The 26,660-nt window shown below is 46.3% G+C and overlaps 1 protein-coding gene across 4 annotated transcripts in view; it reads right to left on the reverse strand.

Moving 5' to 3' along the window:
• BMP1 (bone morphogenetic protein 1) overlaps positions 1–26,660 on the reverse strand; it is a 150,406-nt gene that overhangs the window by 47,462 nt on the left and 76,284 nt on the right. For all 4 annotated transcript variants that reach the window (XR_008311035.1, XM_053269543.1, XM_053269544.1 and 1 more), the window contains 5 exons: positions 17,836–17,949; positions 13,699–13,860; positions 11,908–12,025; positions 6,893–7,071; positions 5,672–5,777 (listed from right to left, as the gene is read on the reverse strand). Coding sequence is in view for 3 of the 4 variants with exons in the window: in XM_053269543.1 (XP_053125518.1) it covers positions 5,672–5,777; positions 6,893–7,071; positions 11,908–12,025; positions 13,699–13,860; positions 17,836–17,949 (679 nt within the window). In the remaining variant the exon portion in view is untranslated. The remainder of the gene's footprint in view (positions 1–5,671; positions 5,778–6,892; positions 7,072–11,907; positions 12,026–13,698; positions 13,861–17,835; positions 17,950–26,660) is intronic.

Consider the following 26,660-nt stretch of genomic DNA (forward strand, 5'->3'; position numbering starts at 1 on the left):
TGAAGTCAGTGGGATGCCCCATGACAGGACTGCAAACCTCCCCACTCATTCTGGGTGACTCAAGCCTTGGGTCTCCTTTGAAGACACTGTGGGTGCTGAGGATCTCTGAAACTATCCAGTTGAGGTCAGGGCCATGGGCAGTCGTAGCAAATCCAGCCCAGAAGCATGTGATCTGCAACTGAGGCTTGTTACCAGAGTTGGAGACTTGAACTGGAGCCAGAGCGAAGGCCTGATGGAGCCTGAAATTGACACAGCGATGGGAGAAGGCCAGGCTGGTACCAGGACTCTTCCATGTGGAAGCTTCATACTACCTACCAACTAATGTTGCACACTCTGAGGTAGTCCAGATCCAACCTCAGCCCAGGAGGTCCTTAATCAGGTTTTGGAGTCCCTTACAACTTAAGTGTAAATACATTCTAAGAACACAGGCCCATAAAGCCCTTTCTTACACAAGAGGCGGTCTGAGAGCAGCACCCCCACATCTACCACAGTTTGGCCTTGTTTTGTCTTACAAGAAAGAGACCCTGAGGCATGTCCTCAGCAGCCTGGATTATGCTGACAAGTATACCCGTCTGAGCATGCTGAGCAGCAGAAAAGTGCTGAGCAAGGATCAACGTTCTGTGGGCCACACCCTCCTAGCCTGCAGTTATGTGCATTTGTGGAACACAGCAAGAATCTTTGCACTTAGATGCACTTGCCAATCCAACCCCTCGGGGGCGGGGGGGAGGGGAGGTGACAGGCCCAACAAAAAGGGAAGGTTAATTCAGAGACAAGAGGCCTAACAGAAGACAGCCAAGCCTGATGGCAGGCAAAGGCATGCTCTGATGAGCGACAGGTTGTGGTGTAACACAAGCATGTTTGCAACAAGCCATCGCTGGGGAATCTGGGCTCAGCTCCTTGGGCTCCTTTCCAGGAGCTCAGATGCGATGCTACAGTAATTAGAGATTTGCACCTCCAAAACCTCAGCACCCTCAAGGCAGGGGGGAAGTGAAAGGGAGCTGCTTCCCAGGGAGGCGCAAGAGACAGCTCCACGCAAGCAAGAACGGACTCTGCACTGATGTATTGCAAAGACAAAGTTGGCGTTTGGCTCATCCACGACGGCCAGGACCCCATATGCCTGTGAGCTGGAGTGGGGTGGGGGGCTCCCTGGCTAACCCTTTATGAGGCCCTTGGAAAGCTCCAGCCAAAGACACGCCCCACCCCCAGCACTCTGCCGAGGAGGGCATCCTTCTGCATTTGCCCAGTACTGACGGGGCTCCTTTAAGGAGAACGGAACCCTCTCAAGGCACAACACCATTCTGACAGATTTGCAAGAAGTGCTAAGAAGTTTAGTCCTTTCCCAGCACTTTCCCCATTGAGCTGGGGAAGAAGAACTGGGAGGGATTACATTTCCCATGGCTCCCTGTGTGCCTTTGAAGATGGTACTGGGTGTTGGCGGGACTCCAGTTCTCTTAAAGGTGCCACCTTGGCACTGGGATACGCTCAGCACTGCATGGAGGTCAGCCTGATGGGAAATAGCTCTCTCACCCAACGCTTTTTGCCAAAGTTCTCCCCCCACCCGGCCCTAGAAAAGCTAGGGAGATCAGTGCCATATGAAAGTCCTTTCCCAGCACTTTCCCCATTGAGCTGGGGAAGAAGAACTGGGAGGGATTACATTTCCCATGGCTCCCTGTGTGCCTTCGAAGATGGTACTGGGTGTTGGCAGGACCCTAGAAAAGCTGGGGAGATCAGTGCCATATGCCAAGCTCTGCAAAGAAGGGAAGGGTATGCTCACAGATGGATGGGCAAAGGAACAGACACCAAGCAGAAGGTCTGTCAAACTGGGTAGTTTATATTAGCCTCCCAGAGAAGGGGTTAAATCTCCACCTCCAAGATTACTGAAATCCAAGCTCTGGAGATTATTTCCAAGAGAACAATCCTCTATTGACATTTGGGGGAAGGGGCTGCAACAACCAGGAAATGACAGATATGTTTACTGTAGTTCCCTTCAGCTGGAATTCTTGCTACAATCCATCCACTCATATGTCAGATTTTGTTCCGCAGGGAGTTACACCATTTGGACAAAAGCTGTGAATTTAATTTGCTTTAGAATGGGAACTAGTTGATGGGGGCCAGGAGGGTTATTACCCATTTTTTCATTATGTTTTCGGCCTCTCTTGCTGGCAGCTGAGGACTCAGCAGGGTGTGTGTGTGTGTATTTGGGGAGGAGAGCATGGAAGTTCTCAACATTTGTCGGTATAGGCAGCTACAGCAGTTTCCACCTATTACTCTGAGGGAGGCAGGGAGCTGCTTTGGCTCTCATCGTGCTTCTCAGCAAGGAAGCAACACAGGGCCCAGGGAACAATGCATCTGGCGGGAGGGAGCATACCCAGTGAGGTCAAGCTGCTGGCTAGAGGGCCTTCTCTGGGCTGGTGTCCACTGTGAACACACTCCCTCTAGGTGTTCAGCTGGCCACCCCTTCTCTTTTGTAAACCTAAGGCTTGAAAGCCTATCCACCTTTCTCATGTTTTTAATAGAATTTAAGATGCTGTTGGCCATTTTTAGCCAGTTTTTGTCCTTGTGAAATTAAGTGGCTGACATCCACACGAACACTGCACTGGTGCAACCATGCCGATATCCAGACTGATGCTGCACTGTCGTGCGAATGGAAAGTGAGGTGATTTTCACCTCTCTCTCCTTCCCTCTGAAGCCCACTGTGCTTCCTAAATATGTCCCTGAAGGCCACACAGCCCTCAGTGACATATTTTTGGGAGGCACAGTGGGCATCAGGGGAAGGGGGGGGAGGTGGAAACCACCCTCTTTCCATTAGCATGACAGTGCAGCATTAGTCTGGATGCTGTTGCACTAGCACAGTGTTAATGTGGATGTCAGTCATTATTCGGTTTTGTTTATATTTCATTGCTTTTATTAACTACTACAAGTCACCTTGAGGGCATTCACATTTCAAGGCAGGGCATACATCTTATAAATAAATACATAAAATAATAATGGGAAGCAGAGGTGAGGAGAAAATTGTAATGGCTTATCCACAGTGAATGCATCACCAGTTTCTGCAGGCAATACTTTCACTTTTTAATCTGGTGCAATATTTATATAGTTCATCTTCTCCTAGGTTTTTCACCTACTTTAAATCTTGCCAGAGCCACTGCCAATTATTTCTGCAGTAATCTGTCTTTTGCCATTTCTTTTTCTCTTTGCCCTTGTGGAGTTATCAACTCACCCCAGCTTTGCTAAGTATAAATGAGAATACTCGCCTGACACACACACACCTTGCTTTTTGATTGACACAGGCAAGAACAGAATTGCAAGGAAAAGAGGTAGCAGAGGCGACCCGGTCCAGAGGAAACAAAGTTGCAGCATCTGATTTGCAATCGTTGTTAATGTGTGTTTACTCTCAACATGCTTTTCTGAAGATGGGTTAAGAGAAAGTGACAAAAACGTTTGTCTGAACACACAGACCAGCAGGTTAAATGGGAGGGATCGTATCCTGAGCCTCTTCTTGATGGTGATATATTCCAACTTCAGTGCAAATTACAATGATAAATAAAACAAGACATCCACATGACCTACTAGGCTGCAACCTACAACAATCCATTAATAAACGGTGTTCTTTTAAAGTTAGATCAAAATGAGTTTGGAAAGGCAAGTTTTATTCACAGATTTTCACAGACTGCCAGCAGATGGCGCTAAGAATAGTACACAGTATCTTTGTATATTGTGTGGATTTCTCGTTTTGTTCATTGTTCTAATTTGCACTGAAGTTGGAGCATCGCACCCAATGGAAGAGCTGCTAGTCCCCCACTGAGGTCCTCCCAGTCTGCTCCACGAGTGATCCACAAGGGGTCAATGCTAGAAAGCGCAAGTGGTGCACTCTGCATGGCTGGCTTCTCGCTTTGGGCATGAGGGTCTCCTGGTGAGGAAACCTACCTCTCTTTTAGGGGGACACTTCACATCTTTTTGCTTGTGCTTGTGCCTACAGCACAGGCAGCTGCCATGTGGATGTACGTTCACACAGAAAGAAAGACGCAAAGCAGCAAAAGCCTGAGAGGGAGTGAGAGAGGTGCTGCCGTCTCCCAATGTACAGACTGCCTCCTCCTGCCTTTCCAAAGGCAAACATTCAACTTTGCTCCTGATTCCTAGAGAAGGCAGGAAGCCACCCAGTCACTGCCAGGTCTCGTTAAGAGCCTGCCAGGGCTGTTTTGACAGGGTGCTGGTGTTTGCCTTGAGACCATCACGTCTCTTCCTCTACAGCAAAGCTTACGTTTATTCAGTGGCTGCTCTAAACCGACCCTCTGGCACAGGCCTCTAAGTGGGATGCCTAGCAGGGTTTCCTTGGGGTTTTGGAGAGGAATATCCCAATCTCAAAGGGTCTGACAACAGTAAGACTTGCTGAATCAACAGTTTTCCCTCTTCGCTGCCCCTCCTCCCTGCACTTGTCCTCGCCACATGCCCTCTGGCATCAGAGCACTCCCTGCCCCATGAATGAGGCAGCTGTTCCTTTCTCTTCCAAGCTCTCCAGCTCTCGCTTGGGCACATGCAGAAGCACATTCAGCAGTTCTTTCTGTGTCTGATTGCGCGTGGACACAGAAAGGCCCACTGTGGTGCTATTCATAGGCCGGAGGAGGAGAGAAGAGAACTTCAGGGTTCTATCAGTGCCTGGCAGCTTCCTATGGCCTCAAAGAAAAAGAGACAAAGGATGATGGAAAGACAGAGGTTCGCTGGCATTTACAGGATTCAGGTCTTATGTGTGAAATACTGGCTCCAGCCCTCAACAGGACCAAAAGGTCCAGTCCCACTTACCTCCTTGGAAGCAATTCTACTAAAGTCGCTACTCTTCAACAGACTGCAACTCTTCCTGCATCTTCCCCCCTCCCCCCCATGAAAGCCCCTCTCCCAACACCCTCTTTGTTTACTGATCAAAAGGTTTGGGGTCCCCACGCTGAGTCACATCCCAGTTTCTCTCCCCCCCAACCCCATTATATCCCTATTAGTCGCCCAAAACGACTGATTCATGTAGTCCTGGCCCTGGATAGCAGAGGAGATGCATATACATCAATGCTGTGTGTGTGGGTATGTGTATGTGAACTTCTTTCAAAGAATATATTTATATTCCAAACATCCTCACTACAGTGAGACAAGTCTGGTTCTCTGTGAGGTGGTAAACCTGGGTCTCAGATGTACCACTTCCGACTGGTACCAATGGGAGTTTTTCCCAGGGGGCTACCACAAGACTAGGAGAGCTAGACTTGTGGTAGCAAGCATATATTGTCCTCTTTGCTAAGCAGGACCTGCTCTGGTTTGCATGTGAATGGGAGACTATGGGGTTGCTCTAGGAAGAGCATCTGCATGCTTACGGGCAGAAGGTTCCAAGTTCCCTCGCTGGCATCTCCATCAGTGTTCCTTCTAACCGGGATTCCCAGATGTTGTTGACTGCAACTCCCACAATCCCCAAGCAAAAGCCATTGCATTCTGGAAGTTGTAGTCAACAACATCTGGGCATCTCGGTTAGAGGGAAGACTAATCTCCAAGATCAAGACCCCAGTCAGGCAGAGACTTTCCCATCTCTGTAGGCCTGTTGGGCTCCTTCCGAGAGCCAGGTGCACATGTGCATGTGTACTATATGTGCGTAGGCTGAGTGAAAATATGAAGCAATAGCATCTTGGACTCTCACTTGGAGAAGGTGTTCCTGGCATAATGCATGATGCTGTCAAAGTCGTATGTCTCGCCCAAAGACTCCACCTCTTCAGGCTCCATCTTCAGGAAGTTATACTCCTGCCCTGCGGAAAGAGCAAGAGGCAGAAGCATGAGAAAAGCAGGCCAGACTATGCCCGTACCTGCAGTCAGTGTTCCCTCTAAGACGGCTCCCCAGATGTTGTTGACTACAAATCCCAGCATCCCCAGCAGCAATAGCCATTGCTTGGGGATTCTGGGAGTTGTAGTCAACAACATCCGGGAATCCCTCTTCGAGGGAACACTGCCTGCAGTACCTGCAAATACGTGTGCCTTGTGCACTAGTAGCTTCCATATATCCTGCTCATACAATGGCACTAGCTGGCTGCACTCAGTGCTGCCTCTCTTCTGGAGCACTTAAGCAATGTCATCCTCCCCAGAAAACAGTGATTAAGGCTGACCCTGCTTTAAAACAACAACAACAAAAAACCCTGGGCCAGTGTCCAGATTTAGGCTATCAAGTTGTTGCTGACTGAGCTGCTGTTTCTGGCTTAATCAGCTTGGCTTAGGTGCCAAATTCAAAGCATATTTGCTCCGTGGCAGAGCATGGGTGCCTCTGTCATTTTCCCAGTGTCTGGGAGCGACCATAGCTCAGTGGAAGAATTTTGCATTCAGAAGGTCCCAGGGCTGGGAAAGACCCCAACTGAAACTCTGGAGAGCTGTGGTCAGGCAGAGTTGGGAATATTGACCTAGATCAGGTGTTCCTAACCTTGGGTCTTCTGGCCATTGTGGCTGGGGATGATGGGAGTTGTAGTCCAACAAAACCTGGGGACTCAAGGTTGGGAAACCCTGACTTAGATGGGCCAAGGGTCTGAATCAGTACAAGGCAACCTTCACCCTTGGCACGTCCATAACATTTCCAACATGCTGGATAGAATATAAATACTCAAGGAAGGGAAACATGTAAGCAGTGCTCCAGGAAGGAGAACGTATAAGTATGAGGAGTATGTGAGGCAAAAAGCTACAGAACACTGGCATGAAAACAGACGGGAACTAAATATGTGCATGTGTGAAGGGGTAGTAGAATGACAGTGGGACGGGTGCAGAATTCATATGCTTCACTAGGCAAACAGCTACTGCTGGACTTCTCATGCTTGATTTCCATTTATTTGTTCTGTTGAGGAGGATGGGGGGAGAACAAGGAGGCAAAGGAAGCCATTACCTGGTTGGATGTGCTCACGGTAAATGGACACGTGGGCGTCTCGGTCCGGGCGTGTGTGCTCATGCCAGAAACCAATGACATGGCCTAGCTCATGTACTACAATGCCAAATTTGTCACAGTTTTTCCCAATGGAGATGGCCTGAGGTCCTCCTCCTCTGCGCCCCACATAGGAACAGCACCTGTATGGGGAACATCATACTCAACGGTTTACTACCAAGTGGATGAAAAAGAAGTCTCAACACAGATAAGAGTACAAACTAAAACATCTCTGCTCAGAATGGAGATTCAGAGGCAGCTGATGGAGAGCAACAGGAGAAGAGGAGTGTTGTGGGTTTCCTGGAGGCAAATGATTGAATACTGTGGGAAGCCGAGTGCTGGCTCGATGAACCTTTGGTCTGAGATCCAGCAGGGGTCTTTCTGTGCTCTGGGGCGCTTTCCAGACTAGACCCTACAATGGGGTCAGGACGAATCTTGAAAGTGTGCTTCCACACTTCCTACTCGTGACACCACAATCCCTATGGAGACAGCAGGGTGCCGTTCCCATTTCCAGTGCCTTGCTGCGAATTTAATAGCTGTGAAGTAGAGCAAGGATGTCCTACGTCCGGCGTGAAAAAGTTGCTGTTTTGGGGGGTTGTTGGTTGCTGCGAGACTGCTCCCCCTGCTGTTTACATCCTGAATGTGACTTGCCGAATGGAGGCATTTTGCTGCCATTCCAGCAGCTCGTCTGGAAAGCGCCCAGGAGCAGCAGAGAGTAAAATCAAACCTCCCTCTCTCTCCTGTTGCCCTCCCAGAAGACAGGACCTGGAAAGGGAAAAAAGGACACATATCCTGGAGAGGAAAAAAGGCTCCTGCTGCTGGAATTGCTGCATCTGCCTTTAAAAAAAACACAACCCTCAAATATCTCTGGAGCAATATGAAAAGTCCACATCAGACTTGAACATTTCTGGTTTTTTTTAAAGGGCTGACAGCAAAACCAAAGTAACTAACCCAGAGCTTGTCCAACTTGGGCCCCCAGATGTTGCTGAACTACAGCTTCTATCATCCCAAGCCACAATGGCCAAAGGCCATTATAGGAGCTGTAGTCCTAACAACATTTGGGGACTCTGGCTTGAGAACCCCTGAACTAATCTGCATAGAGACACAGAGACAGATCTCTATAGCAAGATTTTACTTGCACTGGGTTTAAGGAAGAAACAAATAAGATTCCTATGAAATAGCCTTAAGAAAATCACTTTCTCTAACCACCATCTTACCGCCTTTTAAAATGGAAGATAGTTCACAGGGGGAAACATGGAATGAGTAAGACAGCCTGTTGCAAGCCACAGGGCTTTTGATGGGTGGAGAAACTGCAACCTTTCAAATGGTTAAGAAATCAGCAAGGCTGTACCCCACAGCACCCCTATTGCCTCAGCTCTTTGGAAACTTTTAACAACCTCTGGCTGCTTTTTTTTTTTTTTAAAGTTTCTTAACTGGTGGTCCTTGTCTTCCCAACCAAGACCTTGGAAGCAGAGTAGTTCTGCACTCTTTATCAGGATGGGAAAGCAAAATTCAGCAGCTGTTAGTGCCTGCTGCAAGTTCAGGAGAGAAGGTCACATTTGGATAGAAGATGGGATCCAGGTGTTTACATGTAACCAATTTAGATGCTCACTCTCTTATTTCTGCATCTTTGGGGTCTGGCTGGAACTGAGGGTAGAGAGGCTCAGACCAAAGCCTGATTCATTTTATAGTCTAATCTAGGATATGGGCTGAACAGTTTTATTTGGCCCCTGGAAACTTTACTAAATCTTAATCAGTGACCTGTAAAACTTTTGTCCACATATTGATTTGTAAGACAAAATATCTTTATTTTCAAAAGCTGTGTGAGGATTAGAGATATTCCACACATTAGTGGTACATCTCTTTGCATTTTCTGTGCAATGTCCAGCCATGCCCAAGCTGATAGGTGGCATCATGCTAGAGACTAATTTCCTGGAAAGTCTGTAGAAAAAAGTAGCCACCAAAAGTACAGAAGTTGGCCAGACCATGGGTGCATTCAGATGCTATTTATGGGGTGATGGCTGCTTATCTATTCTCTCTGTGAATAGTCTTTCATGACCGATAGTCTTTCATGACCAGCCAAACTGCTGCTTATAGCAGTATAACCAGAGCACAACTTCTGCTAACTGAGAAAAGAGGCACCTTTCAAATTGGTGGATCTCTTATAATTAGCAGAAGGAAAGCATCCATCCCCATCATAGCATCTCTCCCATAGCTGTCACTGACGTCTCCCTTATATTTCTTTTTAGATGGTAAGTCCTTTTGAGACAGGAAATAATCTTATTCCTTTTTTTGGTAAACATTTAAAAAACTTTTTAAAAACTTGATAACTTTTTTGTTGGAAAGTAGTTTATAAACATTCTTAAACACACACTAACACACCATTCACCAAGGCAACCAAAACTCTGCAAGAGAAACTCTGCAACTTGTATATATTATTCATATTAAGCACATTTGCATAATAACTATACTTTTGCATAATTCATTCTCTGAATGTTACTACTTTGAGAACATAAGAATAGCCCTGCAGGATCAGACCCAAGAAGGCCCATCTAGTCCAGGTTCCTGTTTCACACAGTGGCCCACCAGATGCTGCTGGAAGCCACAGGCAGGAGTTGAGGGCGTGCCCTCTCTCTTGCTATTACTCCCCTGCAACTGGTACTCAGAGGCATCCTGCCTTTGAGGCTGGAGGTGGCCTATAGCCCTTTAACTAGTAGCTGATGATAGACCTCTCCTCCAAGAAGTTATCCAAACCCCTTTTAAAGCCATCCAGGTTGCTGGCTGTCACCACATCTCATGTCAGAGAATTCCACAAGATGATGATGCATTGTGTGAAAAAGTACTTCTGTTTGTTGGTCTTAGATTTCCTGGCAATCAATTTCATGGGGTGACCCCTTGTAAGGTGTGATGTGAGAAGGAGGAGAATTTCTCTCTATCCACTTTCTCCACACCATGCATGATTTTATAGACCTCTATCATGTCTCCCCACAGTCGTCTTTTTTCTAGATTAAATCACCCCAGGTGTTGCAGTCTTGCCTCATAAGAAAGGTGCTCTAGGCCCCTGATCATCTTGGTTGCCCTCTTCTGCATCTTTTCCAGTTCTACAATGTCCTTTTTTAGATGTGGTGACCAGAATTGTACACAGTACTCCAGGTGTGGCCACACCATAGTTTTGTATAAGGGCATTATAATATTAGCCATTTTATTTTCAACCCCCTTCCTAATGATCCCTAGCATGGAATTGGCCTTTTTCACAGCTGCCACACCTTTCAACAAGCTGTCCACCACAACCCTCTCTTGATCGGTCACCAACAGCTCAGATCCCATCAATGTATACTTGTAGTTGCGGTTTTTCGTCCCAATGTGCATCACTTTACACTTGCCAACATTGAACCGCATTTGCCACTTTGTTGCCCACTCACCCAATTTGGAGAGATCCTTTTGGAGCTCCTCACAATCTGTTTTGGATTTCACTACCCAAAAGAGTTTGGTATCATCTGCAAATCTGGCCACCTCGCTGCTTACTAGATCATTTATGAATAAATTAAAAAGTACCAGTTCCGGTACAGATTCCTGGGTCAACCCACTTCTTACTTTCCTCCATTGTGAAAACTCTCCATTTATACCTACCCTCTGTTTCCTGTCTTTCAACCAGTTAGCAATCCACACATGTACTTGTCCCCTTATCCCATGACTGCTAAGTTTCCTCAGGAGTCTTTGATGAGGAACTTTGTCAAAAGCTTTTTGGAAGTCCAGGTAGACTATGTCAACTGGATCACCTTGATCCACACACTTGCTGACACTCTCAAAGAACTCCAAAAGGTTGGTCAGGCAAGATTTACCTTTGCAGAAGCCATGCTGGTTCTCTCCCAGCAGGGCCTGTTCTTCTATGTGCTTTACAATTTGATCCTCGAGGATGCTTTCCATCAATTTGCCTGGAATGGATGTTAAACTAACTGGCCTGTAATTTCCTGGATCACCCTGGATCCCTTTTTGAAAATCAGTGTTACATTTGCTACTTTCCAGTCATCCAGTACAGAGCCCGATTGTAGGGATAAGTTATATATTTTAGCAAGGAGGTCGGTAATTTCACATTTGAGTTCTTTGAGGACTCTTGGATGGATGCCATCTGGCCCTGGCAATTTGTTAGTTTTTAGTTTTTCCAAACAGTTTAGAACATCATCTCTTGTCACAGCATTTTGCATGATTTACAGGGCAATCTTATTCTCATTTTGTGCAGTCTGGGTAAAGATAGGATGCTTCCAATGTCCTCCTCCTGCTGACAAAGGCTGAAGATCTACAAGCCTGGGGAATGTTCACCAGCAAGGCTCCTTGGTTGCTGGTGGAACATCACTGGTTCAAGAAGCAACACTAGGTGAACAAAGAGCTGCAGTGGGGGAAGAATAAGTTGGTTGGGATCTTATGCTAACTCAGAAGTTGGCCCTACTCCTGATGATAGATAGTGTAACATTACACCTGCTAAAGAAGTGGCATGTTAAACACTCCCATTGGACTCAACAAAGAGTCCCAGATGACAGTGTCTTTTAAAACGATATCAAAAGCAACAGCTGTGCTATTGTTTATCCCAGGACAGAATATGGGATTACTTATCCTAGGATAAAATAATTTCCTTTCTTTCAGCCCATTCCAGTCTCTGATTCAGCCCATGAAAATGTGGGGGGGGGAGGGTGGAAGAGGAAGAGGTTGGAGTGTGTTTAGGTATTGATCTCCCAGAAAAGGTGATTATATGAACAAACCCACACACTGTTGGATGAGCAGTCAACTGTCCTTGACCCTGGTCTACTGCATTTATCACTTGGAAATTCTCCCCTCTTTTCTGACAAGTATTGGAGAGCCCAGATATGTACAGAGAACTGAAATTCTTCTTTAGGCCATTTTAGTATTTCTCCCACAACTCAGAAGTTGGCCTTAGGCTCCAAGTAACAAAAGCCCAATTACCTGGAGAATTTTTTGCTTACCCACAAGGCCTGTATGTAAACACAATATAGCTGTCTTCATCATTTCGCTCCAAGAAGGTGACACAAGTGTGCTTCTCCCAGTGGCGCATGGCTTGTCGAAAGATTGCCCGCTGGTTGCCTGCAGAAACAGGAAGAGGCCAAAGGCTGGATAGAGGACATGATCCCTCAAGCCAGTTCTATGAACTGTGAGGAACAGAATCATGAGCGATTGTCAAGGGTTACATATAGTAACAGGCAACCCTAGAGTTGCCTGTTACCATATGTAAGGAAGAATAGGGACTCTTCAGGAGACTGAACACAAGATTTTGTCTTTCATCAGAGAAATAAGTTTGTAAGTTTGTCTGTAAGGCCTTTCCAACAAGCAGCACAGCATTCTTCACATTAAACATCCATGGTGCATTCTAGAGAATATGGCAAGAATGGAGAACTTACAGACATGTATTGGCACATTTCTACTAATTCAGTTTGTAGGGGTTGGTTACTCAGTAAAGGAATGTGGTAATTATTTATTATCCCTGCCTTCGGATTGTTTTAATGAAAGGCGGTATATAAATTTAACAATGAATGAATGAATGAATGAATGCAATCTCATTTACTTAAATGGCTCCAGGAGTCACTTAATCATTATAAATAATCAGATGTCTGAATAAAAATGTACATGGGATCAGCAAGGGAAAGCTCTTCAGATTGAGATAAGCAGTGTTTCTACTGAAATCCAGACAACAGGGAGTTCTACTGCATAGTCATATGCAAATCTCTATACATGGCCATTAAATAAAGCACCACCTATACTCCTTAATCCAGTATGTCCTGGTAGATGAGCATTAACCTAAGAGAGCAAAGGTATCTATTTATTCAGTTGTTCATTCATTCATTCATTTATCAAATTTGTATACTGCTGACTACCAAAATCTCTAGGCAGTTTACAGCATAAAACAAATCAAGAATAAAACAAACCAAGAACTTAACAGTTAAAACATATTAAAAACCAGATTAAAATATCCATAAAACCACCAGCTAACTAAAAAGCTTGGCTGAAGAGATGTGTGAGAATTCATGGGCTGAAATCCAGGCTAACAAAGTGCTTGGACAAATGTGTTGCATTAGATAATTGTGTTAAGTCTCAAGCTTGTGCTCCAGACTAGTGTTGCACTAGTACAAACATGTGTACACTCGTGCAAGAGGGTGTGCAACCTGTAAGAGCCCCTGGTGGCACAGTGGTAAAACTGCCGCCCTGTAACCAGAAGGTTACAAGTTCGATCCTGACCAGGGGCTCAAGGTTGACTCAGCCTTCCATCCTTCCGAGGTTGGTAAAATGAGTACCCAGAATGTTGGGGGCAATATGCTAAATCATTGTAAACCGCTTAGAGAGCTCTGGCTATAAAGCGGTATATAAATGTAAGTGCTATTGCTATTGCTATACAGTACATTTTGCAAGGAACTGTTGCACAAGAACACAATAGCGCAAGAGCACAATTCTGAGCGCCCCATGACTCTGCACAGCTATGCAGTTTTCTTGCAGGAGTGCAACTTTGTTCATTGTGCAAGTGCGTTGTTAGTCTGGAAGTCAGACACTGAAATTCTCTCCTCAGCTATAGAGATGCAAATTAAAAGCTGACTGGATTTCTTCCATATGATGTCCAAAAGAGACAGGAAATCAGGTCACCTTTCAGTTCTTCAATAACTGCTCAAAAGATCTCTTCACAAAACCCCACTGAATCATACTATCTGAATCATACTACACAGTCAAACTGTCAGAGGTTGACGGTTGAGCAACCTAGGTCAACTCACCAGTGAAATTCCCACTGACTACATAAGGAATGATTCCATCCGGCCACACTCGCTCAGGACGGGAAGTGGCAGCCCGCCGGCTTCGAGGTCGCCCCTGGCCCTGCCTCAATCTTCTCCTCTGCTGTCTCCTAGGTCTGGTGCTGGTGCTGTTGGAACTGTTTCCTGTGATGGAGACAACAATGAAAGAGGCCTCTGAGCACAGTCATGTCCCCTTTAGTTCAGGGTAAAACCTATTAAGCCCATATTTATTTAAAGTGTGCCATCAAGTCAATTTCAACTCCTGGTGCCCACAGAGCACTGTGGTTTTCCTTGGTAGGATACAAGAGGGGTTTGCCATTGCCTCCTCCCGCGCAGTATGAGATGATGCCTTTCAGCATCTTCCTAGATCGCTGCTGCCCGATATAGTACCAGAGGGTATTTGAACCGGCAACTTTCTGCTTGTTAGTCAAGCATTTCCCCGTTGCGCCACTTAAGGTGGTCATATCTATTTACCTTTACCTTTAGATATTTTAACTGATTATTCTGATCCCTTTCAGTCTGGCTTTAGGACTGGCTGCATGACAGAATATATAGGTATGACCATGTGCCCATCAATCACCAGTTTTCTCTGACTGACCTCAAAGCTGAAGAAATATCTAACTTTGAACTAGAATGTATCTGAGCTTCAGTTTAGAGAGAACGTGTCTTGTGATGTCTCTGCTGACTGCTAGAGCAGGCAACTCGAGCAGCATAAAACCTGACTCCTTCAGTCAAAAATGTGATTCCTTGCTTCAAATCAATGTTTCCTCACCTCTGGAATGTCTTCTCTTTGCTCATTCTCCCTCCTAGTTTTTCTGAGTCTCTCAAGCTCCTGCTTCTCATCTTCTCCTCATTCTCTTGGGGCACTAATTCTTCAAAGCTTGTTTTCACAGACTCCTACTTCTTTTATTCCTCTTGCCCTAAGATCTTCTCTTTCAGGCTTAGAACAACTCAACCAATCATTACCTTTTGACTGTCTTGCTTCTGTCTGGCAGGCAGATAGCTGAGCCAACCAGAGGAGTCATTGGCACCACTGCTGTTGCCATCGCCAAAGTCTCTTAATTAATTTACTGTCAGAATCCTCTGCATAAACTGAAGTGTATGCCTTCTCTTAACCCAGGGGTTCTCGCACTTGGGTCCCCACATGATGCTGGATCACAGCTCCTATCATCCGCAGCCACAATGGTCAAAGTCATTGGCCTAAACTCAGCAGGCTGGCCTTCCAAACATGTGAAGCATCTTCTAAATCCCTAGCCAAGCTTTTTATTCTTATGGGCCCAGTACTCAGTTAGAAAGTAACTTTAAGTGGCATAGTGTCGGGAATTGCTTGACTAACAAGCAGAAGGTTGCCGGTTCGAATCCCCGCTGGTATGAAATACCTATATCGGGCAACAGTGCGATAGGAAGATGCCAAAAGGCATCATCTCATACTGTGCAGGAGGAGGCAATAGTCAACCCCTCCTGTATTCTACCAAAGACACCCACAGGGCTCTGTGGTTGCCAGGAGTTGAAACCGACTCAACAGCACACTTTACCTTACTCTGTTAGAGCAAGCTGAATATTGGCCTTCAACATACAGCTTGGCTGATATAGAGCCATAAAAAACAGCACAGCGGGAGATAGGCAGGCTGGCTGCTGTCCTTCTAACTACCTTGGCAGCTATCAGGTCAGGAAAATAAGTTGCTGGTTCTTTTTATTGTGGAGGAGAGTAGCAGGGCAACACAGGACACAGATAGATTACTCACATGCAGTGCATATTTGGCCGTGAAGAAGCAGCTCCCCCACCAATTTTTGGCTGGCTTTGTTAAAGCAAGATTAGAAGGAGAGTAGCCGTACATGCCAAGATCTCTGTCTCCAAATCGTCTGGAATGCTCTCTATCAGCCAATCTGCCACCAAAGCCTATGGAAAACACTACCTGGCAAGAGATCCTACCCGAAAGGGCTCGGGCTGAGAAGGAGCAGAGCAAGGGCCAAATGCCAATGTTGATGCTTGATTCTCTGACAAGGGTAGTCTCAGGACTGAGCTCCTTACTGGGGTCAGATGTATGCAGGAATTTCTAAGGCCTGCCTTTGTTCCTCCAGATATAAACTGGGCCCTTTCCACTATTCCGCTATTAGGGAGAGTCTGAGAAGGGGTGCTTTGTACATGGAGGGTTCTAGGACCTCCATTCTAGGTCCTCTTTCAACCAGATGGGTCCAAAATGAGGCTAAAATAATCAGACACAACCCCCTGTGTGTCCAAAATCCCAAATCCAATCTCAAATCCAGCAAGAAAGTCCTGGTGTACTGGATTTTTTTTGCCAGCATCTTTGGATACCTTCTTGACATCTTTAAATGCTAAGGTTTTCAATAAGAAATACCTGAACAGCCTATGTTTATTGGTCATTTCTGTTGGAAACTAAGTATTGTATTGTTGCCAATGTGGGACTGTCCAGCCTAGCTGATGTCATCTCTTTCCCTTGGGGATAGTATTCCACAGCTGAACAAATATCACCACCAGGGAGACTTCTTATGAACAAGGGCATAGCAAGGTTAGAGGCGACCCTGGGGCAAGACAGAAGGATGGACCCACCTGCCTGCCCAGCCACCAACACCTAACAGTTTCACACCAGTATGGACTGGTGATGTCACTGAGTCCCTGAAGCTGTGCTAAGTCTTGAGAAGGCTGGCAGCCAGAAGCCAGGCTGCTGATTCAGTGGGGCCCTTAAAGGGGCCACCTGTTCTGGCTGGGAAAACTAGCCAGTGGCACGAGAGTGTAGCTGGCAGCACACCCAGTGCTGTGGGTGATTGTGCATTTGTGTGGGGTGGCAGGGAGGCAGGTGGCTGCCCAAGAGACCCACAGCCCAGGGCATTCGCTCTCCCTCAATTGTAGCTATGCACCTGCCTTAGAAGCAGTGATAAATCTCCTAATTCTCCCCCTTGCTGCCAAGGAAATGCAGTTAGTTACATGGATGTTCTCTTGAGGACAGCTGAGAGATGGACCCATGCAAACTCAGTTGCTTTTGTCCTATCCCTGATGAACCTGGAGCTGGTCAATATTATCAATGGATCTGTGCCAGGGGGGCTGCACCCTTCTTCAGTGTCTCTCTCAGGAACAGCAGCTGAGCTAACAGTGGTCTTGTGACCCCTGGCTCTCAACAGGACCATGATGAATATAATGCATTCTGTTTATCTTTGGTAACGAGGATAGTGAATGCAGAAATGGGTTTGAGTTTGGAAGTCCTGTCGCTAAAACTACAGTGAAGGACTCCTGTGCAAAGGCCCTACACAGTAGAAGGAATAAGAAGTCGGTTTAGAAGTGGGAATGAGATCCACATGTGATGGCTGCCACAAAGTTCACCTCAACTGTGGATCGCCAAGTTCACAGGAAATAACTGTGCCTGACTTTCCCCAGTAGTTCTCCTTTCTTCTAGATCAGGCCTGCTCAACTTAGCACCCCCCCCCCGCTGTTTTTGGATGACAACTCCCATCATCCCCAGTCACAGTGGCCAATAACCAGGGATTATGGGAGTTGTAGGCCAACATCTGCAACATTTGCAGGAGGGCTGAAGTTGAGCAGCCCTGTTCTAGATTCAAGGCAAAAGATGCAAGAGCCAGTTGTACAATCTGCAGAATCATGAGGTAATATTTTCTCTGAGCTACCCCAAGAAAATCTCCTTGCGCACGCGCGCGCACACACACGCGCGCGCACACACACGCACGCTAGCTTGTTGAAAAGATGGGTCACACTTCTAATAAAATGAGTTATTAGAAAGTATTATGGTTATAGTATCCCCAGATTAACAGTCTTGTGCAATTTATATGCTGAAAGTGTCATTTTAGCAGATACTTTTAAAAAATTAAATATAAAAAACCCATAGTCTAAGACAAGAATTAAGGTGGTTACCATTTTTACCCATATTCCAAAAACTGCAGAAAACTGCCCACTACATGGTGACATTATTCACAGTTTAAGGCCATTGTGGCTGGGGATGATGGGAGTTATAGTCCAACAACGTCTGAGGAGCAAAAATGAGAAAGCTGCTGCTTCCAATCTTGCATTGTGTTCTGCATTGCATGGTCGTTGCTTGCATGTCTCATTTAATCTTGACCCCTGTCACACCAAGACCGGAATTGTACCTGAAGAGTTGGTGGCAATTCTCTCAATGGCGTGTCGTGTGAAATCCACAACCCTGTCCACTTGGAGCAACTTGAAGTCTTCCTCGTCCAAGGCGATATCTCCTAAAAAGGCAGCTGGAAAACAGGAGCAGAGCTTGTGAGAATGGACTTCCATTTTAATGGCTTTGTATGGACTTTATGAGGGAGGGTTTACTGCATGGACAGGGGGAAGAGAGCCCTTTCACACATTTTACACATCACTTGGGCAAGAACAGCCAAGTCACTAAGATAATCACAAGACAGGCACGACCACAAGACCAAAAGAAATAGACATCCTCAAAGATGGTTATTTATTTTAAAAAACCCAATTTATTAGAAGGCCCAATGTGTTCCAAGTTATATAAATCTTCATTAAGAGGAACTGAATTGGTAACATCAAAGGTTTTAGCTGATCCTTGATGAGACAGATTAAAGAATCCTATGACATAAAACACACTGGGCCTTAATAAATTACTTGCAGTTCACCTTTGAGGTATTCTGTATTACCCTTTCCTTGATTCACTTGGATAATTTACATTCACATGATCACACTGCTATCATGTGCTCTGCCATCACTGGCTTATCACATCAGAGAATTAGCCAGCAATTACTCAGGAGGCAAACTGGAAGGCGACACGTCTATTGCTTAAACTGGATAGCCATGCACAGGCCTTGAGGTGGTCCTCTGCACGGCAGGAAGCCCTGATTCTATGAAGAAGATCAACAGGTTGCTTACCTGTAAACGAGGTTCATCTAGTAGTTATCTGTTCATTCACACCAATGGGGCTTCAGGCATGCACTGAAGTCCGTTCGGGATCCTTCTGAACTCTCTTTTGTTCTAGCTTTTTTGGCGGGAGTCCCTCCCCCTTGGTGATAACATGCCCTGCTTCCCTCCGTTCAAGTGTCTGCTGATCTGAAAGAGACTGCAGTGGGGAGGAAGGGATGGATGTGTGAATGAACAGATGACCACTAGATGAACCTTGTTTACAGGTAAGCAACCTGTTGTTCATCGTCGTGGTCTCTGTTGTTTACACCAATTGGTGCATCACAAGCTCACCTACCTGGTGATGCGCCCGCAGTCACTAGAAGATGGAATGCAGCACGGTTCTCCCAAACTCCACATCTTGTCTGGAGCACATAATGCAGGTGGCTGCTTTGCAGATGATGTCAACTGGGACATTCCTATTGAAGGCGGTGAATGTGGATACCGCTCTTGTGGAGTGGGCTCTGATGGGCATCAGGGGGTCTTTACTTGCCAGTTTGTAAGCCAGAGTAATAGCACTCACGATCCACCTGGCTACAGACTGCGTGGCAGGCTGAGAGCTCAGGGACTTAGGGGCATAGGAGACGAATAAAGCTTGAGTCTTCCTCATCAGCCATGTCCTTTCTTTGTAGAAAGCCAAGCAGTGGCACACATCAAGACAATAGAGGGGTTTTTCTGCCTGCGAGTCTGGGTTCAAGAAGAAGACTGGCAGGGACAAAACTTGAGACCTGTGGAAAGTACTCAACACCTTGGGAAGAAAATTAATATCCAGAGATAACTGTACTTTATCCCTGTGGAAGACCAGATACAGGGGGGTCCACTCTAACGGCCCTGAGTTCGCACACTCGACGTGTCAATGTAATAGCCACAAGGAATGCAATCTTCCAGGTAAGTAGGCAGAGATCATAAGTACCCAGCAGTTTGGAGGGTTTGCGTACCAGCTGAATGAGGACCAGGGGGAGGTCCCATGGGGGGGACATGAGCGGCATATCAGAGTACAGGTTAATCAGGCCCTTAAGGAATCTCTTGTCTATAGGGTTCATGAAGGGGGATTCTATGTCCCGTGGTGTAATGTGTGCCAAAATCGCTGCCAGGTGGACTCTAATGGAAGACATAGAGAGACCCATGGTTTTTAACTGAAGTAGATAGTCCAGGAGGAAGGGGGTAGACACCTGGTAGGGGTTAACCTTCTTGGCTTTGGCAAATTCTGAGAAGCGCCTCCATTTTCTGTCATAGGTCTGTCGAGTCGAAGGCTTTTGGGCAGCCTCTAGGACCTCTTGTAAATGTGGGTCTACGCTGAGGAGAGAAGCCACACTGTTAAGCTCAGCTGTGTCAGATCTGGGTGCCATATAGAGCCTCCGTTCTGAGTCAATAAACTTGGTAGGTTCTGGAGGTGGACCAGACTGTCCAGGGCAAAAATGTTAGTATTGGAAACCACATTCTCCATGGCCAGTAGGGTGCCACCAGAATTGCCCTCATGAGTTCATTCCTCAGTTTTTGTAGGACCCTTGAGATCAGGGGGATTGGTGGAAAGAGGTTTAGAAAGAACCCCATCCAACATAGAGCAAAGGCATATCTGAGGGAGTAATGACCAACACCCACCTTGGAGCAGTATTGGAGGCACTGGCGGTTGCTCATGTGGCAAAGACATCCACAGCTGGTGTTCCCCAATGCTGGAACATATCCTGGAGAACTGGACAGTGCAGGGTTCATTCATGGGAGGTCTTGAGAGCCGGACTCAGGGGGTCCGCCAGAACATTCGATTGTCCCTGAATGTGAATGGCTGGAAGTTCCAATTTATGTGCTATCACCCAGTGCCAGATCTGTAGGGTTAGGGAGAGTAGGGTTCTTAAGCCCATTCCCCCTTCCCTGTTCAAGTAAGCTTTGACAGTTGAATTGTCTGTGTGGACCTGTACATGATGGCCTTGAAGAGATGGTAAGAAGCCCTTCAGTGCCTTGAAAACTGCCAGAAGTTCCAAGTAGTTGATGTGACTCCTGGATTCCAAAGGCGACCAATACCCATTTATCTGATAATCTAAAACATGCATCCCCCAGCCCAACTCAGATGCATCTGTCGTGAGGGCTATCAGTGGCCTGTCCTAGGTGAAGGGAAGGCCTACCTCTCCGTGATGATGAGATGTCCACCAGTGGAGGGACTTCCTGACTGACAATGTCAGTCGAAGGTACTTGTTTTGTCTGTCTAGCTGGGGATCAAAGTGATCCAAGAACCATCGCTGTAATACTCACATCCTGAGCCTCGCATGTGACGGGGCTGGGGTCGTGGATGCCATGAGTCCGAGCATCCTCTGCACTATGCGGGCAGTCTGTACCGGCTGAGTTGACAAATGTCTGGCCAGATGTAGTATAGCACAGGTCCTTTTTGGGGTGCCAAGAGGGACACCCAATGCAGTGTTAAGGCTGGAGCTGGGGTTAGTACCAACTGAAGCACATGTTTGGGTTGTAAAGATCTCTTATTTGAAATTAAATCTCGGTCAAGCAGGCCTCGCACCTCTGGCCCTGAAGGACAACTTTGCATCTGCATGCAGAGAGGGAGTTGAGAGGAAATTAGAAAGTTTTGGGCTAAGTATCCCCATGTTGGTCTCCTTAGAGATCTTAAAAGCCAAGGAGATAATTAGGCAGAGGATTTGGGACATAGTGACTCAGGAAGACAGGACCCGAGTCAGACATTTACCTTTCTTAGGTAATGCAACTCACCCTCATAGACCAGCTAAATATTTACACGAGCTTGTTCTTGCCAAATCGAGAAGGGCATTTGCCTTGGCACGCTTAAATTTGCTGCCTCAGCTCTCCTAAAGGGTTGCTATCTCGGTATTCCTTTTGCCCAGCAGAGGAGGAGGGGTCAAGTTTATTTACTGTCAAAGACCAGAAAATGTACAAATAAGAATCAAAAGTGCTTACAGTAGTTTGGTATAATGTCCCAAATAAACCCCAAGTTACCCCAAGAGCTGGTCTACTATCTGATACCTAACTTTCCTAGCCACCACACAGAAGTTTGCAACATTAGTCGTTATCTCCTCCTTCTGATCAGAAAGCAAGTAATTAACATAAAATATGTCTGTATGCCTTGTTTTGCCCAATGGCTATGCCTGTGTCAGTCAGGAACAGTTGAGACAATTGATCATATGTCACTTCACTGTTTATTCTATAGAGATATGTGGCTAGCACTTTTGTCACCTATTTTGTCTAGTTTCCCAGATAGGCCATCGGCTTTTTATCTGTCTCTCCTTTTGTCCAGGATGGGGTGCAGGTTCCCATCAGGTTTCAGAACCACGAAGAAGAGAGAGTAGAAGCTGCTGTTGAAGTGGTTTGTCACCAGCTCTATCACGTCTTTTTGTAATAGTGCTTCTATTACCTGCAGGAGTTGTGGTGTCACCGGAGTACATGTTCCTAGGTGGGGTGGTGGCCTCTGGACAAATTCTATAGAATATCCTATCCTGATGATGGTTATCACCCACTGAGCGATAGAGAGTTTCATATTTTCCAAACAGCGCTGGAGGGATGTCATGGAAATGAGAAGAGATGAGTCACTGTCACTTGGTGAAGGTGGACTGTGGACCTCTGTTGTTGTTGAAGCTTCTGGGTGGAGTCGGACTTCTGAAAGGAGCCTTGATGGTTATGACTAAAGGCAGGGTCATAGGAGTGCATTGGAGTTGCAGGAGCAGGTCATGGTGGCTGTGGGTGGCTTCACCTGCTTGTCCGGTAAGGTTTAGGCTGAGCAGAGGAGAAGCTCATAGAGAGAGCAGTAGTAGGCAATTTATGTACCCATTCCATAGTATCATCTGTCTTAGTCCCAAATAGGGCCTCACCCTCAAATGGAAGGTCTTCTATACGGGTGTGCTTCAAACGTCAGGCCCAAGTAATGAAGCCAGCCATGGTGATGCAACCCTACAGAGGAGGCCATAACGTGGCCAGCACAACCTGCCTGGTGGCGTGAAGAATGCAACTGTTGTTTCATGAGATCCTCCTTTTTCAATGTGTTGGCCAAGTCTCTCTGGTCTGGGGGCAACTGCTTCAGAAAAGGGGTCAGCTTGTCCCATAGGAAATGACTGTATCTCCCCATGCAGGCCTGATAATTGGCCACTTTTAGTTGGAGGGTGGAAGCAGAGTACTGGCGCCTACCATTACAGTCCAGTTTTCTGTCCTCCTGGTCAATCGGTGCTGTCAGAGCCATATTCCTTGACTTTGTGTCACTTCCACCACAGCTGAATTTGGCACAGGGTGTTTCTGGAGAAAGGCGCAATTGTCCAATTGCACCCTATATAAAGCTTCAATCCTCTGTGATGTCAGTTGAGTTGACGAAGGATAGGTCCAGTAACCATGCGCTATATCAAGTATAGGCTTGATATAGGCTATATATAGGCTACCACTGGTAGGGCAACTGGCACTTGGGCAGAAGAATCAATAATGCCAAAAATAGATCTTCAGGGGGCTTCTAAGGTTGGGTCGCTTGAAGCCCTAACGAGGTTGCCATGTGCTGCACATGTTCCTCATGAGACTGGAAGTCCCAGGAGGGGGGATCTGGTTTAGCGTCCCCCAGGGTGTCTAGTGGGGACATGTCAGCTGAGAATTCAGAGCCTTCTGATTCATCTCTGAGGGAGTCCTCAGGGCAGGTCCAGTATTGGGAACTTCTCTTGCACCTGGGGCTGCGCAGGCTGGGTTGGGGGTACAGGATGTGAATCAAGACCTTGCAGTGCTCAACAGAGGATTAGCAGGAGTAGCCAGAGGTGGGTGTTCCTTTGGGGGTCTTCTAGCATCAGGCATTCTGGACCTTGAGCGATGGGTTTGGGCCCTGGAGGGAACATGGTACTGAGTGTGATGTCCCGAGGGTGAGAGGGGACCCTGTGGTGACCAATCGGACCACCGGTATCTTGGTCTGGATGGCGATTGCAAATAGCGCCTGCTCCTTTCGCGGCGATACGGAGAAGGGGAGTGGAGGCGTCTGCTGGGTGGATAGCCCCTGTAGTCTTCCCAATGGTCCCAGCCATAGTCCTGTGAGGGAGAGTGCACATATTCTGGGTCATCTTCATAGCATAGTACCCTGGGACATAGTGATCATTGTCTTCAACCTGCCAGGAGTGGGAAGGCACAAGAGCCCTTGGCTGTGGTAATGAGGGTTCAGCCACAGGTCTCTTTAGGAGGGAGGGAGGCAGGCAGGGTGCTCATTGCGTGGGCTGGAAGAGGCAGGCAACCTGGGGACCAGGGTTTCCACCGATCGCGTTGCGTTACAGCTGTCAGGTCCTTCTTCTTAGGCGTTGGGTCCACAGGAGTCTTGTGCTAAGCAGCTATAGCTGGTGGCGCGCTTGGTACCGAGGCAGTGGCAGTGGAAGAAGTCAAAGGCACTGGGTCTTCCGGACAGGGTTGTGCCTGTTGCAGAGCCTCTTGTGGTGGGCGAACGGCAAGAGAGGCAAGAGGGGAGACCAACAAGGTCTCTATAAGCACCGGTACCTCCATAGAGGAAGGATCCAATGTGGGTGCTGCCGTTTCAGGAGCCGTGGAGGCCATTAAAGGGCAGTGCTCTGAGGTGCTGGGAATGATTTTTTCATGCCTGCCCCCCAAACTACTGGCAAAACTTGCAAGAGTCTATATTATGTGCCTCTCCCAGACACATGAGACAACAGAAGTGGCTGACTGTTGATGGCAGTTTAGCTCGGCAAACCGAGCAATGTTGAAAAGTGACTTTCTTTTTACTCTTCTCCTCCATACAGTAAGTATAAGTGGTCCGGTTGGAATAACGTAACAAAAGGCTGTGCTTCAAAACCAACGCGTAGACAGACACTAACGTATACACGTAGCTGAGGGAGTATTCAGAGAATAAAATGTCTCTCCCCACTTTTTTTTGAGGAAAAGTGGAGTGAAGGGGACTGGGAGGGACCGGGCAGAAAACAACACACAAAATGCACAGAAAGAAGTACAGGTGAAACTCGGAAAATTAGAATATCGTGCAAAAGTCCATTAATTTCAGTAATGCAAATTAAAAGGTGAAACTGATATATGAGACAGACGCATTACATGCAAAGCGAGATAAGTCAAGCCTTAATTTGTTATAATTGTGATGATCATGGCGTACAGCTCATGAAAACCCCAAATCCAAACCCAAAGCGACTTATCTCGCTTTGCATGTAATGCGTCTGTCTCATATATCAGTTTCACCTTTTAATTTGCATTACTGAAATTAATGGACTTTTGCACGATATTCTAATTTTCCGAGTTTCACCTGTAACTGTGGAGGTTAGTAAAGAGAAGCTAGAATAGAAGTAGAAATAATGAGCAAAGAAGAGGTGTTTTGTTTTTATTTTCCTCACAGAGAGCAACGAGAGTCGACATGAAGGAACCTCGAGTTGGAGCAGTGAACACAGAACTGAGGGAACCGAACACAGAACGGAGCACACAACAAAGAACTGAGGGAAGCAGGACATGATGTCACCAAGGCAGAGGGGCTCCCGCCGAAAAAGCTAGAACTGATGAGAGTTTGGAAGGATCCTGAACGGACTTCAGCGCATGCCTGAAGCCCCACTGGTGTGAACAACAGAGACCACGACGATGAACTAAATACTTGGAAGACATCGTGATGGATACTCTGATCTAGAAGCATTTCCCCCCGGATTCTAAAAGTTCTTTCCCCCCCCAGCAACAGGGAGAAGGCAAAGGACTAAGGCCAACTTCCAAGCACCATCCAGTCATATCTAGAAGAAGGGGTTAACCCTGCCTCTGTACTTGCTGTCTAGTCACTTTCTGCCCTTAATGGGCCAAGGAAAAGGACTGGAGGAAGTGTGAATGAGCACCCACTTTCATGGACATTGAGCAGTGCAAAGAGTGTACAGGGCAGGTATAGAAACACTGTGATTTGAACCTAATTTTCTATTTTGTCCTTCAGTAGCCATGCAAAATTCCCAAATGCCACAAGCCATTCCTGATCTTTGCCTGATAAAGAATCTAATGATTCTCTGTTCCTCATTTTGGAATGCCTGTGACCATTGTATATAACTGTTCAAAAAAGAGGCCTTACCAGTGCCTTAGAGAAGGGTATTAACAATACTCCAGACCTATTAGTAGAAATGCCCCACTTAATGTTGGGATTTTGCCATAGACATTGCCTCAGTTCTTTGTATGGGACATGCTTCTCTATGTGAATGTCTCTATGCACTGATTTGGGAGTGGAGTCACTTGTTTTGTTTGTCTGCTCCTTACTTGCTGCCTTGAACTTGCTGCGGAGAGGAGAGCTGGTCCTGTGGTAGCAAGCATGACTTGTCCCCATAGTTAAGCAGGGTCTGCCCTGGTTGCATCTGAATGGGAGACTTGATGTGTGAGCACTGCAAGATATTCTCCTCAGGAGATGGAGCCGCTCTGGGAAGAGCAGAAGGTTTCAAGTTCCCTCTCTGGCTTCTCCACGATAGGGCTGAGAGAGACTCCTGCCTGCAACCTTGGAGAAGCTGCTGCCAGTCTGTGAAGACAATACTGAGCTAGATAGACCAATGGTCTGACTCTGGATATGGCAGTTTCCTATGTTCCTAATTCAAATTGAGAGGTTTTCCCTCTCTCTGCACAAGAGACTATTAGTTTATTATTATTTTCTCAGTCTATGTTTTAGTTAGTAATAAATATCAAACTCTTGTTTCTCAGTTAAAGTTGTTTCTTGTTCAACTTCTTATAGAGGATAATTAATTTCTCTGCAACACCTAATGCATCACATTTATTTGCTTTTATTGCAGATGTATAACATTTGTGGTTCAATTTTCTTATGATCAAACACGATCTTTATTCCTTCTCTGTTGTTTCCAGCTAAAGAGTCCCCAGTCAATATATATTAAAAAGTTATTAGGCCCCAAATGCATGAACTTATATTTAATACCATTAATTTCATTCCATTTCTATGACTCCAGTTCATGATGTCATCCACTTTGCCTTGCACAATTCTCAGAACTTTCATTGTATTAAAATTATTTTCTAAACTTTATGCTGTTGGTGTATTTAATCAACACCCTCCTACTTCCATCCCTAAAACTTTTCACAGAAATGTGGAACA

The sequence above is a fragment of the Hemicordylus capensis genome, chromosome 8 (genome assembly GCF_027244095.1).
Source record: "Hemicordylus capensis ecotype Gifberg chromosome 8, rHemCap1.1.pri, whole genome shotgun sequence".
In the NCBI taxonomy this organism is placed as follows: Eukaryota; Metazoa; Chordata; class Lepidosauria; order Squamata; family Cordylidae; genus Hemicordylus; species Hemicordylus capensis.